Source organism: Biomphalaria glabrata, chromosome 1, assembly GCF_947242115.1.
Source record: "Biomphalaria glabrata chromosome 1, xgBioGlab47.1, whole genome shotgun sequence".
NCBI classification, from domain to species: Eukaryota; Metazoa; Mollusca; class Gastropoda; family Planorbidae; genus Biomphalaria; species Biomphalaria glabrata.
The window spans coordinates 1,484,419-1,501,262 of record NC_074711.1 but is presented as its reverse complement, the minus strand read 5'-3'; the positions used below and the strand labels follow the sequence as shown (position 1 = coordinate 1,501,262).

At 39.3% G+C, this 16,844-nt stretch overlaps 1 protein-coding gene across 1 annotated transcript in view; it reads left to right on the top strand.

Moving 5' to 3' along the window:
- LOC106050963 (solute carrier family 12 member 2-like) overlaps nt 1-16,844 on the top strand; it is a 105,978-nt gene that overhangs the window by 75,525 nt on the left and 13,609 nt on the right. The window contains exons 4-10 of the mRNA XM_056042894.1: nt 8,016-8,155; nt 11,752-11,862; nt 11,991-12,102; nt 12,472-12,596; nt 13,300-13,579; nt 14,151-14,254; nt 16,202-16,309. Of these exons, the coding sequence (XP_055898869.1) occupies nt 8,016-8,155; nt 11,752-11,862; nt 11,991-12,102; nt 12,472-12,596; nt 13,300-13,579; nt 14,151-14,254; nt 16,202-16,309 (980 nt within the window). The remainder of the gene's footprint in view (nt 1-8,015; nt 8,156-11,751; nt 11,863-11,990; nt 12,103-12,471; nt 12,597-13,299; nt 13,580-14,150; nt 14,255-16,201; nt 16,310-16,844) is intronic.

The following is a 16,844-nucleotide window of genomic DNA, read 5'->3' as shown; positions in this document are numbered from 1 at the left end:
TACTGAGTCAACTAGTGGCTACTGATCACTTAGACGTTACTGAGTCAACTAGTGCCTACTGATCACTTAGACGTTACTGAGTCAACTAGTGCCTACTGATCACTTAGACGTTACTGAGTCAACTAGTGGCTACTGATCATTTAGACGTGACTGGGTCAAGTAGTGGCTACTGATCACTTAGACGTTACTGAGTCAACTAGTGCCTACTGATCACTTAGACGTTACTGAGTCAACTAGTGCCTACTGATCACTTAGACGTTACTGAGTCAACTAGTGGCTACTGATCATTTAGACGTGACTGGGTCAACTAGTGGCTACTGAGTCAGTTAGTGGCTACCTACAGAGCTAAAAAAATAATTCAAAGAAAACTCGCCTTTTTAGTTTGCTGAACAATTAGACCTAGTACTAACTATATTACGATTACCAACTAGTCAATTCAATGCTGGTAGGAGATTTAAAAGTTGACTCCTAGAACGCGTAGAAAGAAATACCTAGAAAAAACGAGATTGCACTTAACTCAACAAATCGCACGTCACGTGATGTGTGTGCGTGTGTCTATGTGTTAAAGAATTGCTCATCTTGTTGTGAAAAAAGTTTGGAACAGACTAGATCGAGCAGTGATAAAAACCTGGTCATAAAACTCTCCCAAGGGCGGGTTTTTAAAAAAAAAATTGACACGTGACTTTCGTAACGGAATCAATGGTCATGAATAAATAAGACTTGGTTGAAATCACTGGCTCTCGGCCTCAGGACATCCACGTTGACAGCTGGCCAACCGTCTTCCAACTGGACACTCTAAAGACAAAAGATTGATGAGAAACTAAAACCGTGAGTCGAGATTGGAAAGTGAGCACCAAGATATAGCATCACTTTCAAATAGTATTCTTAACTCTTTCTCTCCGTAATTATTTACCACATTCTGATGGAATCAACGCTGGTATCATCAGTTGGGAGAGAAAGAGTTAACGATCGTAATAGTAACAACAACCACCATAAACAACCAAATACAGGTTATAGAGCGTAGGTTTATTTGTGCAACAGTTTTGCTCAAACTGTCGGGCGCGGTCTCCTGAGAGAAACAGAAAGGGAAGTGGTACTGACAAGGGCGCGAATACTTTTTTTTTTTTTTTTTCAGAACAAAATCTGTTGTACTGCATTGTTGTTTTTAATAAATCCTAGTTGAGAGTTTAAGTCAAACAATCAAGTCTGGCTCCGTACCACCGATTCGTAACTTTTTAATCCTTGCGTTGTAGATGCCAAGAAAATGAATTTTTGAAGCTTAGATTTCCGCAAAACGCATTTCCCCTAGGCGAGATTACACTCCCTTAGACCCCCTGATTGGTGACATGATTACATTTTATGGTCTGGACAAGGGGACGTCACTGGTTTGGTGTGTGACTATCCCAACAGATTGACAGAAATACATTCGATCTATTCTTAGAACTATAGAAACTAAAATGTAAAATAGAAAAACTTAACGCTGCGTAACTTGAAGCCTTCCTCTTAACTGGAAGCAGTTGAAAATGTAAAATGTACTAAATGTATTGAAAGTTTGTTAGTTTAGGGCCAGCTTGGTGACTTCCGTGTTTAGCGGGTGTCTGCGCTACGAAAACTTCAATCTAGATTTCTCAGTGATAAGTATACACTTTTATTTAAACTAAGACTTTAAAAAAAAATGTCTTGTTACTCATGAATAGCGGAGATTTCTGTCTCTGACGACGAAAATCGAAACCCACGATGTCGCCAGCGAACCCAATCAGGTCTCGTACCTTCTGCCTAGTTCTCAGTAGTAGCCAACTAGTAGATTCAAATCAAGGGCTAATTGTTAACTGTCTGAGGCTGGCACGTCGTCTCTTTGCGTTTTCTGAGAGGAGTATTCCAATGATGTGACAGATGTCTTGCAGTACCACTCTAGGACTTGCTAACAAGAATACACTTCAAGGAAGTATGAATTGCATTTCACCTTCACCTATCCTTCAGTCTGTTGGACCGCTTGGGTTGCACACAAGATCTGTTGACCGTCTTTCTCCGTTCCTCTTTTTTGCCGTGGATAGGATATCTTCCAATGACAGGCCCGTCCATTTCCCATCGCTTTCTCTGTCTGCCTCGTCTTCTTTTTTCCTGGTACTGTTCCCTGGAGGAAGGTTTTTGCGAGCATTGAGGATCTTGGGATATGGCCATAGAGTTTTTGTTTGCGTTGTTTGACAGTAGTTAGCAGGTCATCGTGGAGTCCAATCGCTGTAGTAATGCTGCTTCTAAGCTCTTCGTTTGGGATTGCAGTTGCTGAAATAAAACAACAAAAAAAAAAAAAACAGAACCAATTCCCTTTAAAAAAAAAAAACAGAACCAATTTCCTTTTAACTCCTTTTATTTTCCGTCCTCGCTAATAAGAAGATTATAAGATTTGAACTTGGGCCTTTACGTACTAACGGCTGTGCTCTAGATCTAAGCAAAGAGAACTAGCGAAACATTTTATCGTCTTCGTGTATAGTTGCCTTCACCGATTGCAGCATTGCAACTGATTTGTACTTTCGGAACCTCTCGGCTTCTGATCGCCTGTTTCCGTTAAATACACTAGTGCAGTGTTCTTCCAACCCTTTTTCCTTAACGGAACACTTCGCATATTTTGACTATTTAGAGGAACACCTTTTCAGGCCTCGAGGTTCCGAGGAGCACAATTTGGGAAACACTGCAGTAGAGTGTCGTATTGTGGGCATTGTTTCCGTAACATGAAATAATTAAAAAGAACAAGTGAAAGTCTAACAACCCAGATTTTGTTACAAATACACAGCCTTAACCACACTGATCATTGTGTCCTTTGACGATACTGTTATAAACCTGGTGGTGGCACAGATGGGGGTAGTGGTACGTGTGTAGTCAGCCGACGCAAATCGCCCCAGGTCAGCGCTAGACGAGCGGTCAACCGTGACGAGCTACGACGGTCAGCCGAGTCGAGTATCAACAGGACGGTTCGAGAAGGAACGCCGTCGTGAACAGAGCTCAGGAGCGTCACGAGAGTTGTAGTCATCTGACCACATAGAAACGTCGAGCGGCGTTCTGTCCGGTTCGAGAAGGCCAGTAGGGACCCTTTATAAGAGAGGAGGTGTCGCAGTCAAGACGGTCGAGAAAAGGGGCTCAATACAGCAAGGTTCAGAAAGGAGGTTCACGACAAGAGTTCAGAACACGGTCGACTACAGCACAGTTCAGCGGTGTGGTTCTGTACGGAGCATTACGACGGTTCAGTGCGGAGTACTATCAAGTACAGTTGAGACGAACGGCGTCTTGATCTTGGTCTGTGATCGAGTCCGACACGAGCCTAGTGTGTGAAGTCAGTCCTGAACTGTTGAACCCAGTGCAAGCCCGGAACGAGACGGAGAGGCCAGTGCAAGAGTTGATACGGCGGAACGGTGTTATCGGAGAGATATTTGTACAGTGTACGTGTTGCCAATTGTACAGTATTGGCTGTTATTTATTCAACTATTAAAGCGTTACGTTACTTTGGAGCCCTGAGTTGTCAAGTTCTTTAAGTTGGTGGTGTAAGGTGCAGTTTGCAGAGAGCTTGGATAGTGAGATTCGTAACAATACATATTCATGTATACGAATAGAATGGTCCGGTTCCTGGCATAGTCTGGTAAATAAACCTCGAGTCTTCTCAAAGTTGCATGGCTTGACGTTACCAAAGTATTAAAGATGTAACATGTAACAAATAAGACAGATATTGTTTGCTCTTAAGATTTTTTAAATACCCCCCCCCCCAAAAGAAAATTTTTAAAATAGTGTCTATATCTACCGTTCGGGGTCGCTAAAAAAAATCATGCTTCTTCTTCTTCTAGCCAGCTTTTTGCTGCTGAGCTGTCAGCTCTTTTTCAGACTGTGCCGAAGAAAAATAGTGTGCTGTTTTCTTCAGTTGTTCAGCACTGCCTTACAGGTTGCTTAAATCATGCTTAAGTGAATGTATAAATCAACTCAGTTTATAAGATTCTAATGATAGGCCTATAGATCCAGACCGTAGACTTATATATTATATCTAGACTGGAAATCGGAAACATATTCTTATCCGCGTTTGATGAATTCACAGACCTATATATATATAGATAGATTTTTCTGTGCGTAACTCTTTTTCAAGCTGTAAAGGAAGTCGCCCCAATCAATGTTTTCCGTGTTAGAAAAGTAATGATCTTTAGTTTTCAAAGTTTAGAAATAATGCTAAATCATTTCTCAGATTTTCTTTAGAATGGGCTATTGATCACAGATTTATATTTTCACGCAAATATATGAAACAAAGCCATTTCCTGTTAGTTTCCATTGAGAATGTTTCAAAAATCCTAGATCGAAATAATTATGTCTGTTGATTTTAATCATCTTATGTACATTTAAAGAGATTGATTACCTAGATCTTTCTAGATTATGGATCTAAAAATTGCAAAATAATAATTATGAGACGACAGTACTCTTATTGGCATTTCAATCTTGACATATTGGTCCATGTCTTAAGGTCATAGAGCTTTTGCTTCCAGACATCTATAGACCCGCCATCCACTGTACGCCATTTTAGCCATTTTTCTATTCAAATCAGATGGAGCAGCAACTTTTGGTAGAATGTTTTCAACAGTGTCGCTCTCTCGAATTGAGGTTTACCTTTGTCGCCAGTGACAGTGATGTCACCAATTGTTTTTTTTCCCCGGGTCTACATGTAACCTTTTAGTTGGTCTCGTGCAAGTTGAAGTCGATGTTTGGCGCAGCCGACGATCTGATCGATGAGTCCGCCATTCGAACGGAAAAATTTTCCGTCTCTTTTATCCAATAATTTTTACCTGTAACTGGGTCAACGTGACCTTCTATCTCAGGGAGGGGAAAGTTTTCAGCGGAAAATTTCTGCTTCGCTTCATCTCCCTTTGTAGCGAGGACAATGTGGAGGTAACTTATCATTTCATTTCAAGTGCTGCTAGACTTATCTCCCCATGTATTGGATTTTAACGGGAATAAAAATGAGGTCTCTGTGCGCGAGATGACCTTGGTTCAGGTGTAGGTCGAAATGAAGGACTGGCCAGGCCAACCATTTATTTAGTTGTCTGCTAATGACTTTGTCATATAGATCTTTCATTTTCTTGTGTTTTGTTTTTCTTGGAGGGGGGGTAGCTTCATAGACCAAGACATTAATATATTGGGTGGAGCAGGCGACATTGAAATCATCTAAAAATCTTTAAAACATGTTGAGCTAGAGAGTATTCTAGCAGTGGAGGACTGCAAGTAATTTGTGTTTGAATCAGAGGCTTGGCTCTAGCTCATTATAATCACGCGTTTACAGGCTCTATGATACTTCTGCTCATATTGCTAGATGTACTGAAAACAGGCTGCTACATTCTGAAAACAGACTGCTACAAACTGAAAGCAGTTTTACACATTCGATAACCTCGGTTTAAGGTTAAACTCATTGTATGGTTAAAGACCTACAGGTCTAAGGTTAAATCTCACTAGTCGACCGGCGGCGTAGCATACGCCGCTTTTATTTTTTCAGGGCCGGCCTTAGGGCACCGCAACCTATGCGACCGCAGTGGGCCCCGCACTGTCATAGGCCCCATGCTAATCCTAGGTGTAAATTATTAAATTAAACCATTTTATAACAGATTTTCCGCGGCCTCCTGATTTACCAGGAGCTCCTGGAAATCTCCGGAAATTACAAAATATACGAAAACGTCCTGAATATCTTCGGAAATTATTAAAATCTTTGGAAAACTCAGAAAAATCTCCTGAAATATATAGACAAAAATTGTCATTCATTATGGAAAACGCCAATCCTACGCGCGATAAAAAAAAAACGGCATTATGCAATACCCGTAATTGTGGAATCTAGTGAAAGAAGCTTCTCGCGCCTCAAACTAATGAAGAATTACATGAGGTCAACAATTCTCGTAGATAGATTGAAACATTTGGTAATTCTTGCTATTGAGCGTGATCTATGTAGGAAACAGAATTATTATGATGTACTGTATGACTTCGCTACACGCAAGGCTCGTGTAGTAATTCTGTGCGTAGTAAAGAATGAATAAAATACAAAGACGAATTTATTTTCTAATACAAACTCTTAATTTTCACTTATTAACCGTATCCCTACTCAAACTGGGCCCCGCGAAATCCGTTTCGCATTGGGACCCACAATGGTTAAGTCCGGCCCTGCTATTTAGTTACGGGTGAATACTACGTGTTCTCCCTCCCCCCCCCCCTTTTTTTTTTCTCCTCTAAAATTACGTGTGGTAACTCTAGTCCGTCCGACTCGCAGAAATAAAAGAGTGATCTTTCCATTACTTGGTGTCCAAACTCTCGAGCCATGAAGAGAATTTTATATATAGATAGATGATATGGTTAGAGACCTACATGTCTAAGTTTAAATCTCATTGTACGTTTTAAGACGTTTAGAGCCCCTAGTCAGTGGTAAGGTGTGGGGGTGGTGATATTTCGTTACAATTTACCAATCTACTAGCATGTAGTGGTCTCACGCTGAAGTGTTTCCAACTGGTATATTTAGTACTGGTAGAGGACTGAGGATGACTGCACATCTCGTCAGTTTTGACCTCTTGACCCCACTCGGAGTCTAAAGTCTAAACCTAGCGCTAGGATCTCATTTTGTTGATGGAAGCGCTCCCAACGAGATAGCAACTGTTGACACCGGAAATGACTTGTGCAAACAACTCAAGATGTTACGATGTTACCTAATGTTAAAAAGTCAGCTTTCTAAAACTTACCGGGGGGGGGGGGGAACTTTTTATTTAGTCAAGAATTGCCTTGAACTGGTTTAGTTGTTGGCTAGAAATAGTGGATTCAGACTTTTCAGGGAACACAGAGTTATGGCCCTTTATTTACTGTCAGTCTATACTTTGCAGGCAGATGGATTACTAGATCTAGATATATACACATACACACACTATATATATATACACAGAGATTCATTCAGTCCATTTTCAACAGTTCTACAAGCTGGAATGTAAATGGCTTCAAAGTTTTGATGTTTATTGCCATTATCCATGCTGTGGAGGCTTACGTTCAACATTTATTTGTTTTCCTCTACAGCAGCGGTTCTCAACCTTTTAAGCTCGGCGACCCCTTTTTACAATCCCCATCCACACAGCAATAGAAGAATAGACCAAAAAAAAATCTATATTTTTGATGGTCTTAGGCGACCCCTGGCCAATCGTCAATCGACCCCTAAAGGGGGCCGCGACCCACAGGTTGAGAACCCCTGCTCTATAGTCTTACCAAAATACAAACTATGTATGAGCTTGTTAGGTCTGTACTGGGAATAACATGAAGACACCAAATCCAAGTGTCTATTTAAAACAAAATAAATACAGAAATACCCCCCAGCTTTTTCTTTGGAAGTGTGTTGTTGAGGCATTGAATGCAATTGAAGCTGTTGGAATGAGACTTTCACACACAGTCTATGTTTTCACATATCTTGACTCAGAAATTCACTTTTTTATTTGTAAATATTCTCTTGTTTTAAAGTTTAAACCCAGACTTGTTTTAGAGTTTAACTCTTTCTCTCCTAATCGACGATACCATTGTTGATTTGACCTTATTAAATTAAATTAATGTTTAATTTTATAAACTTGACTTTTTGTTACATAAAAAGAGCATGCATTTGCCTTTAATCCTAAACCAAACACAACATTTTCTGATAACACACAACAAGGCTATTGAAGCTTAATCATGACAATTAAGGGTAGTGAAATAGTAATTAGCAAAATGAAGAATTACCTTGAAATATGGGGGAAAAAATTACGGAGAGAAAGAGTTAAACACAGGCTTGTTTTAGAGTTTAAACACAGGCTTGTTTTAGAGTTTAAACACAGGCTTGTTTTAGAGTTTTAACACAGGCTTGTTTTAGAGTTTTAACACAGGCTTGTTTTAGAGTTTAAACACAGGCTTGTTTTAGAGTTTAAACACAGGCTTGTTTTAGAGTTTAAACACAGGCTTGTTTTAGAGTTTAAGTCAGGACCTATCTCTGTACATTTCAGGTGGTGCCTATTACATGATTTCCAGAAGTCTTGGTCCAGAGTTTGGTGGCGCTATAGGTATCATCTTCTCAGTGGCCAATGCTGTTGCTGTAGCTATGTATGTAGTTGGCTTTGCAGAGTCTGTCAGGAACATTTTGGTGGTAAGTACTACAAGGAAATAAAAGTGCATTCTGCCACAGGGAGTAGTTTGTGCTGTCAGGTAGTTGGTCTGGTGTCCAGTAGTAACTTGTGTCAGGTGTGAGTTGTAGATTGAGTTTACACCAGTAATCTGTGTAACCAGTGAGTTGGGCATCCAGTGGTAATCTGTAACCAGTGAGTCGGGCATCAAGTGGTAATCTGTGTAACCAGTGAGTTGGGCATCCAGTGGTAATCTGTGTAACCAGCGAGTCGGGCATGTAGTGGTAATCTGTGTAACCAGTGAGTTGGGCATCTAGTGGTAATCTGTTGAACCAGTGAGTTAGGCATCCAGTGGTAATCTGTGTAACCAGTGAGTTGGGCATCCAGTGGTAATCTGTGTAACCAGTGAGTCAGGCATCCAGTGGTAATCTGTGTAACCAGTGAGTTGGGCATCCAGTGGTAATCTGTGTAACCAGTGAGTCGGGCATCTAGTGGTAATCTGTGTAACCAGTGAGTCAGGCATCCAGTGGTAATCTTTGTAACCAGTGAGTTGGGCATCCAGTGGTAATCTATGTAACCAGTGAGTGGGGCATCCAGTGGTAATCTGTGTAACCAGTGAGTCAGGCATCCAGTGGTAATCTGTGTAACCAGTGAGTCAGGCATCCAGTGGTAATCTGTGTAACCAGTGAGTCAGGCATCCAGTGGTAATCTGTGTAACCAGTGAGTCAGGCATCCAGTGGTAATCTGTGTAACCAGTGAGTCAGGCATCCAGTGGTAATCTGTGTAACCAGTGAGTCGGGCGGCCAGTGGTAATCTGTGTAACCAGTGAGTCAGGCGTCCAGTGGTAATCTGTGTAACCAGTGAGTCGGGCATCCAGTGGTAATCTGTGTAACCAGTGAGTCGGGTGTCCAGTAGTAATCTGTGTAACCAGTGAGTCAGGCGTCCAGTGGTAATCTGTGTAACCAGTGAGTCGGGCATCCAGTGGTAATCTGTGTAACCAGTGAGTCGGGCGGCCAGTGGTAATCTGTGTAACCAGTGAGTCAGGCGTCCAGTGGTAATCTGTGTAACCAGTGAGTCGGGCATCCAGTGGTAATCTGTGTAACCAGTGAGTCGGGTGTCCAGTAGTAATCTGTGTAACCAGTGAGTCAGGCGTCCAGTGGTAATCTGTGTAACCAGTGAGTCGGGCATCCAGTGGTAATCTATGTAACCAGTGAGTCGGGCATCTATGGTAATCTGTGTAACTAGTGAGTTGGGCATCCAGTGGTAATCTGTGTAACCAGTGAGTCAGGCATCCAGTGGTAATCTGTGTAACCAGTGAGTTGGGCATCCAGTGGTAATCTGTGTAACCAGTGAGTCAGGCATCCAGTGGTAATCTGTGTAACCAGTGAGTCGGGCATCCAGTGGTAATCTGTGTAACCAGTGAGTCAGGCATCCAGTGGTAATCTGTGTAACCAGTGAGTTGGGCATCCAGTGGTAATCTGTGTAACCAGTGAGTGGGGCATCCAGTGGTAATCTGTGTAACCAGTGAGTCAGGCATCCAGTGGTAATCTGTGTAACCAGTGAGTCAGGCATCCAGTGGTAATCTGTGTAACCAGTGAGTCAGGCATCCAGTGGTAATCTGTGTAACCAGTGAGTCAGGCATCCAGTGGTAATCTGTGTAACCAGTGAGTCGGGCGGCCAGTGGTAATCTGTGTAACCAGTGAGTCAGGCGTCCAGTGGTAATCTGTGTAACCAGTGAGTCGGGCATCCAGTGGTAATCTGTGTAACCAGTGAGTCGGGTGTCCAGTAGTAATCTGTGTAACCAGTGAGTCAGGCGTCCAGTGGTAATCTGTGTAACCAGTGAGTCGGGCATCCAGTGGTAATCTGTGTAACCAGTGAGTCGGGTGTCCAGTAGTAATCTGTGTAACCGGTGAGTTGGGCATCCAGTGGTAATCTGTACAAGTAAATAGTCTCTATAGTCTCCTCTTCTGGTGCAGGGAAAAAAAAGCTAAACATCCTCCACCTCTGACGTCTAAGACGGAGCTTTAAAATAAGGTGTCAAGATAAACCAGAGCAAGGAAGTGCTGCAAAGAACAGAGACCCAGGACATCAGCACTGTTATCAGTAGCAGACGCCTTGGCTGGCTTGGTCACATTCACAGAATGCCACAAGGTCGACTTCCACAAGACATTCTGTGTACATTCTGTATGGTGATCTAACAGAAGGCAAGAGAGAGGCTGGTGGTCCACTTTTAAGGTATACGGATGTATGCATATGGGACAAGAAGCTTCAAAATTGACACTAAAAGTTGGAAAAAAGTGGCACTGGATAGATCCACATGAAGAGCAAGCATAAAGGAAGGGTCACCTATTGCAGATGCCATACACAACAGTAGTAGAAAGAAGGGTGAATGTACAACAGTGCCTGGTCGCAGCTGTGTATCAAGGATTAGCCTCTAGTCACACAAGAAGTTGCAAAGGGATAAGGTCATCTCTTGAGACGTAAAATGCTACAGATATAGTTATCAGATTTCTTTATTCTCCGTTAGCATTTCTTTTACATTTTCAATTGCAACATAATGCTTCAGCTGAACTAGGCTCAATCCAGAGACAGCTGAACTAGGCTCAATCCAGAGACAGCTGAACTACTCAATCCAGAGACAGTTGAACTACTCAATCCAGAGGCAGCTGAACTAGGCTCAATCCAGAGACAGCTGAACTACTCAATCCAGAGACAGTTGAACTACTCAATCCAGAGGCAGCTGAACTAGGCTCAATCCAGAGACAGCTGAACTACTCAATCCAGAGACAGCTGAACTACTCAATCCAGAGACAGCTGAACTACTCAATCCAGAGACAGCTGAACTACTCAATCCAGAGACAGTTGAACTACTCAATCCAGAGACAGCTGAACTACTCAATCCAGAGACAGCTGAACTACTCAATCCAGAGACAGCTGAACTACTCAATCCAGAGACAGCTGAACTACTCAATCCAGAGACAGCTGAACTACTCAATCCAGATACAGACTTTTTTTTAGTGCAGTGAAAATGTAAACCTATAACACCAACTGAATATCTTTAGGCTAGAAATCAATTTCCTAAATGTAATGGTAAATATCAACATATCTGGTACTATTTGATGTCTTTCAATTAGTCAATACCATCTTCTTGTCAATACTCTGTCATTAAAAACTAAATTTACTTGACTGCTTTTAGAATGTTGGTTCCTTCTGAAGTGGCTTGAAACAAGGGAGGCAATTATGTAGAAAGAAAATCTTTACCTGTAGTCTTTCCTTGCTTATCCTCTCCTTGCTACTAGACAACAAGTTGGGCAGAAGTGAATTTGTGACTTGTTGAAGTTATCTTCTCTTTGGTTCTGAAGCAGTTCTCTTCTACATGGTTCTAGCAAATAGTTTGAAAACATTTGCACCATAAGAAACTATTATAACTAACTAGATGAGGCCACAAGTATATTTAATAGTTAGACACTTAGACCTCACATTGTTTTTTCCCAACTTCCCAATACCAAATTTTCTCACTAACTCTTGTCACTGTATGTATTTCCTTTCCTCTTGTTACTGTAAAATGTCCCTGTGTCTGGCTGCATGTTAAAATGAATGTCCATGTTTGAATGTCCAGGATCAAGATTGTGTGATGACAGATGAAACGAATGACATGCGTATCATTGGGAGCATCACTATCACAGTTCTGCTTGGAATAGCCATTGTTGGCATGGACTGGGAAGCTAGGGTAAGGAGACATTTCAATATCACAATCTGTCCTTAATACGTCCTTGTGATGTCCTAACCAGTAAAACAACCAAGTCATGTAGTTTAATTTCATGATTTTATTAGTCGACTTTTTTTTTTCCTCTCCAGGCTCAAGTTGTCCTTCTGGTCATCCTGACTTTGGCCATTCTCAATTTTGTTGTAGGGCTGTGTATACCTCCAAGCGCCAAGCAGATGTCTCGAGGTTTCCTTGGTCCTAAAGGTACTGGAAGATGGTTTCTAGTGACTTAAAAAAAAGTAAAAAAAAAAAAATAATAATAAAGTTCCCCTTTCTGACCATGTGATCTATAGGGCAGATGATGTAAAGGCCATCTGGTTCTATGGCTCCCACCGTAAATTTCTTTGCAAGGCCAGTTTTTCTGTGATCTTAAGATCTCAGGCATCTTAGTGATGATTTGTTATGGTGATGACATACTAGAATGATGAATTGCTATAATGATGAAATGTCTTGTATGCTGATGTGTCTGGTCACCTCTAAGAACTATTCTGTCATCATGGTACATCAATGCAATATCTTTAGTTGGGCTGATTTAGTTGACGCTAAGTGTGTGTGTGTTTCTTTTTGTTGCAGCTGCCTTTGAAGACAATCTATTCAGTGACTACGAAGATGGTTACAATTTCTTCAAAGTGTTTGCAGTCTATTTCCCAGCAGCCACTGGAATACTAGCTGGAGCCAACATCTCAGGGGATTTGAAGGTCAGAGTTCAAAACTAGACTAACGAATCTGTGATCATTTAATTCATAGTAGCATGAAGTGTGTGCATTCAGAACTAGTCAGAAAGAGAGTTTGTTGTACAGACACAGGGAAGTTGTTAGGTACAGACACAGGGGAGTTGTTAGGTACAGACACAGAGAAGTTGTTAGGTACAGACACAGGGAAGTTGTTAGGTACAGACACAGGGGAGTTGTTAGGTACAGACACAGGGAAGTTGTTAGGTACAGACACAGAGAAGTTGTCCCGATGACTTCATTATGTACTTTGGAAAGAAGTAAATAGGAACCAGATACTCATTACATGGGACAGATTTGGCTGTAGTTTTGGCATCACTGATATAATTCAATCTACTAGCAAGGTAAAGTTTGACTTGAATTGATGGTGCCACACGAGATAGCAAAGTAAAATGAAATCAGTTTTAAAACCATCGTTGGCAAAATATTGTTTCACTATTAGAGTTGAATGTGTATAGTGATGCCCAAACTATGACCTGCGAGCCATATCCAACCCATAATGAGGTTCTAACTGGCTCTTTGGATCTTCTACCAACACTCTACAATGAAACCAATTAGATAGTACAATATTTTAATACGAGGGTCCAAAATTTATATATCCTTGAAGGGAGAAAAGGTTTATGTACAATTATCCATCCTAGTGATTTAACCCAAGTCATTGTATTCCCAGGATGCTTCCAAGTCAATTCCAAAAGGCACATTCCTGGCTATATTTATCACCACTATTGTTTATCTTCTGATTGCTGTCTTCTCTGGAATGTTTGTCCTGCGTTATGCCAATGGCATCGTCTTGGAGTCTGCCACTGCCACCAATGTCACTGACATAGTGAATAATTCCACTGGACAGTTCCTTGCTTCACTACTCAGTACTAGCACTGTGGCCAACACTAATAAGGATAGTATACTTGTGAATACGTCCTATTTAGTCAAACCTACTGCACCCACTCTAGGTAGGAACGTTTTCTTTCAGAGTGGATCTTTTTTTTTTAATTAGTCTTTGTGTTGATTTATAATGATAAGTAGTGTTGATTTTTTTTATTTATATTGATAGTAGTGTTGATTTTTTTTTATTTATATTGATAGTAGTGTTGATTTTTTTTATTTATATTGATAGTAGTGTTGATTTTTTTTATTTATATTGATAGTAGTGTTGATTTTTTTTATTTATATTGATAGTAGTGTTGATTTTTTTTATTTATATTGATAGTAGTGTTGATTTTTTTTATTTATATTGATAGTAGTGTTGATTTTTTTTATTTATATTGATAGTAGTGTTGATTTTTTTTATTTATATTGATAGTAGTGTTGATTTTTTTTATTTATATTGATAGTAGTGTTGATTTTTTTAAATTTATATTGATAGTAGTGTTGATTTTTTTTATTTATATTGATAGTAGTGTTGATTTGTTTCATTGATATTGATAGTAATGTTTATTGTATGAGAACTCTGTGATTGTTGTAAGAGATCTAGTGATTGTATCTATGATTGTTGCTAGAACTCTTGTGTTTATGATGTTTCAGAAAAAGTGTTCACACTTGAAGAGTACAGCTATTCCAGAGAATTTGTTAGTAACTGTTCCCTGATTCCAGAAGGATGTAAATATGGTCTGATACCTTCTAAGCAGGTAAAGCTACTTGGCCTTAATAGGGTCTGATACCTTCTATACTTGTAAATCTACTTTTCTTTGGTTGGCCTAAATAGTCTTACATTTTACTTAAATTTTACAACGCTGCATGTTTTACAAGAGATATCATCTCAATAACATCACAACAACATCTCAATAACATCACAACAACATCACAACAACATCTCAACAACATCACAATCACTTGCTAGCCTTCTTGCATGTTGAGTTTTCTAGCTAGAACAGCTCCTGGATGTCTGTGTTGAAGTATTTATTTCTTAAGCAGTAAAGCATTGAAGAAATAATGAATTATAGTATTACAAAAAGCTCTAAGTGCTAACTCTCCCTTCTCTAGGACTCCCTAAGTCTCTTGAGACAATGGATTGGTGCAGATACAAACACAAAATAGAGCAGTGAGATTCATAACAAAATGAATATTCACATTTGACTAGAGTAAAACCTTTAGTAAAATCACTAAATTTAGAAAGCCTTCAGGACAGAAGACTCAAAAGTAAAGTAGCAATTATACATAAAACACTGAACCATAATCTTGAAATACAAAAACAAAATTTAATAAAATACTCAGAAAGACACAAAGATAAATGCACATTCCTCGTCCCATATGCTAGGACAAATTTGTACAAATACTCCTTCTTCCCTAGTGCTATTAGAGCATGGAATGGGTTGCCTGAGCTAGCCAGGAAAACCAGTGACTTGGCAGAATTTAAGTCATTGGTTAACATGCATGACTGAATGCATGACGTGTAGGACGTAATCATCTTCTTTTTTGAAGTAACGTCTGTATTATATAAGATAAGATCAGATATTTACTGATGGTGATTTCTTTCACTCACTCCTATTGGGTCAGAATCTGCTGTTGATTATTAACAGGCTGTTTTTCTGTTTTGGTGCAAATGTTTCTGCCTTTTAGGGCATCTTTTTATTCTATTTAAGGCTGCCTCAGCCCTTTAGCTTCCTGTATGGGCAAGGTCAATGCCCATTGTGTGTCGTCGTTCTGTCTGATCATGGGAAACTTTAATTCTCCCAAGCTCTATCTTTGTGTGTCATTAACTTTAAGCAAATTAACATGTGATCCAATTAGTCTGTTCGATGAGCTCAAGACTTAAACTTTAGATATTGTCTAAGTGTTTTCACTGAGATCTAGGTTTTAAATTTAAGATATTGTCTAAGTGTTTTCAGTGAGATCTAGGTTTTAAATTTAAGATATTGTCTAAGTGTATTCAGTGAGATCTAGGTTTTAAATTTTAGATATTGTCTAAATGTATTCAGCGAGATCTAGTTTTTCAAACTTAAGGTGTTCTCAAATGTATTCAGTGAGATCTAGGTTTTAAAGTTAAGGTATTGTCAAATGTATTCAGTGAGATCTAGGTTTTAAAGTTAAGGTATTGTCAAATGTATTCAGTGAGATCTAGTTTTTCAAACTTAAGATATTGTCAATTGTATTCAGTGAGATCTAGGTTTTAAACTTAAGATGTTGTCAATTGTATTCAGCGAGATCTAGGTTTTCAAACTTCAGGTATTGTCAAATGTATTTAGTGAGATCTAGGTTTTCAAACTTAAGGTATAGTCAAATGTATTCAGTGAGTTCTAGGTTTTCAAACTTAAGGTATTGTCAAATGTATTTAGTGAGATCTAGGTTTTCAAACCTAAGTTATTGTCAAATGTATTCAGTGAGTTCTAGGTTTTCAAACTTAAGGTATTGTCAGATGTATTCAGTGAGTTCTAGGTTTTAAACTTAAGATATTGTCTAAATGTATTCAATTAGCTTTAGCTTGATCAAGTGGGTTCTTACTTTAAACTTGGATTTTTTTTTTTTAAATAAAAAGGATAACTAATTTCAGAACTGGTCACATAAATTTACATATAATTAAAACGACTTTTTAAAAAATCTATCAATTAAATTTATGTTTTTGTGCTTTTCTGAAGGTTGTAGAAATGGCAGCTGCTTGGGGTCCATTGATTCTAGCTGGCATCTTCTCTGCTACTTTGTCATCAGCTCTTGCCAGTTTAATGTCTGCACCAAAAGTATTCCAGGTAGTAGATGTGACATATGTCATTATCTTCATTATCATTAAATTATTAATTAATGACTAATTCTATATCAAAAGCTAATTTTAAAATTTTTACTTATATAATTGTTTGGAAAGCTAATAGACAACTTTGCATATGTATTGCATATTACATATTCTATCTTACAATCATATTTTTCGTTAATTTTTTGGTAGATCAACTTTAAATTTTAATTGTTTAAACAATATTTTCTCTCTCACAAGTTCATTTTATTTATTATCCTCTTCATGGGCATTAAACTATCTCTTTATCTATATGAACCCACTTTAGGTTCCCTTAGTGGTGACTCCATAAATTTTATTTACTACATTGAAACAAACTTGTCCATCTCCACGACAGAGCCCACACAAACCTTCATTCAGACAGATAGAATTTCTTTTATCTGGCCAGCACAGTGACAGCAATTTTAAGTTGGAAAAAAAGTTCTTTAATTACCCTGCAATTTCAGGTTCCTTGTGGCTTTGGTGAGCTCCACAATTTTAGGTTCCTGATAGTGTTA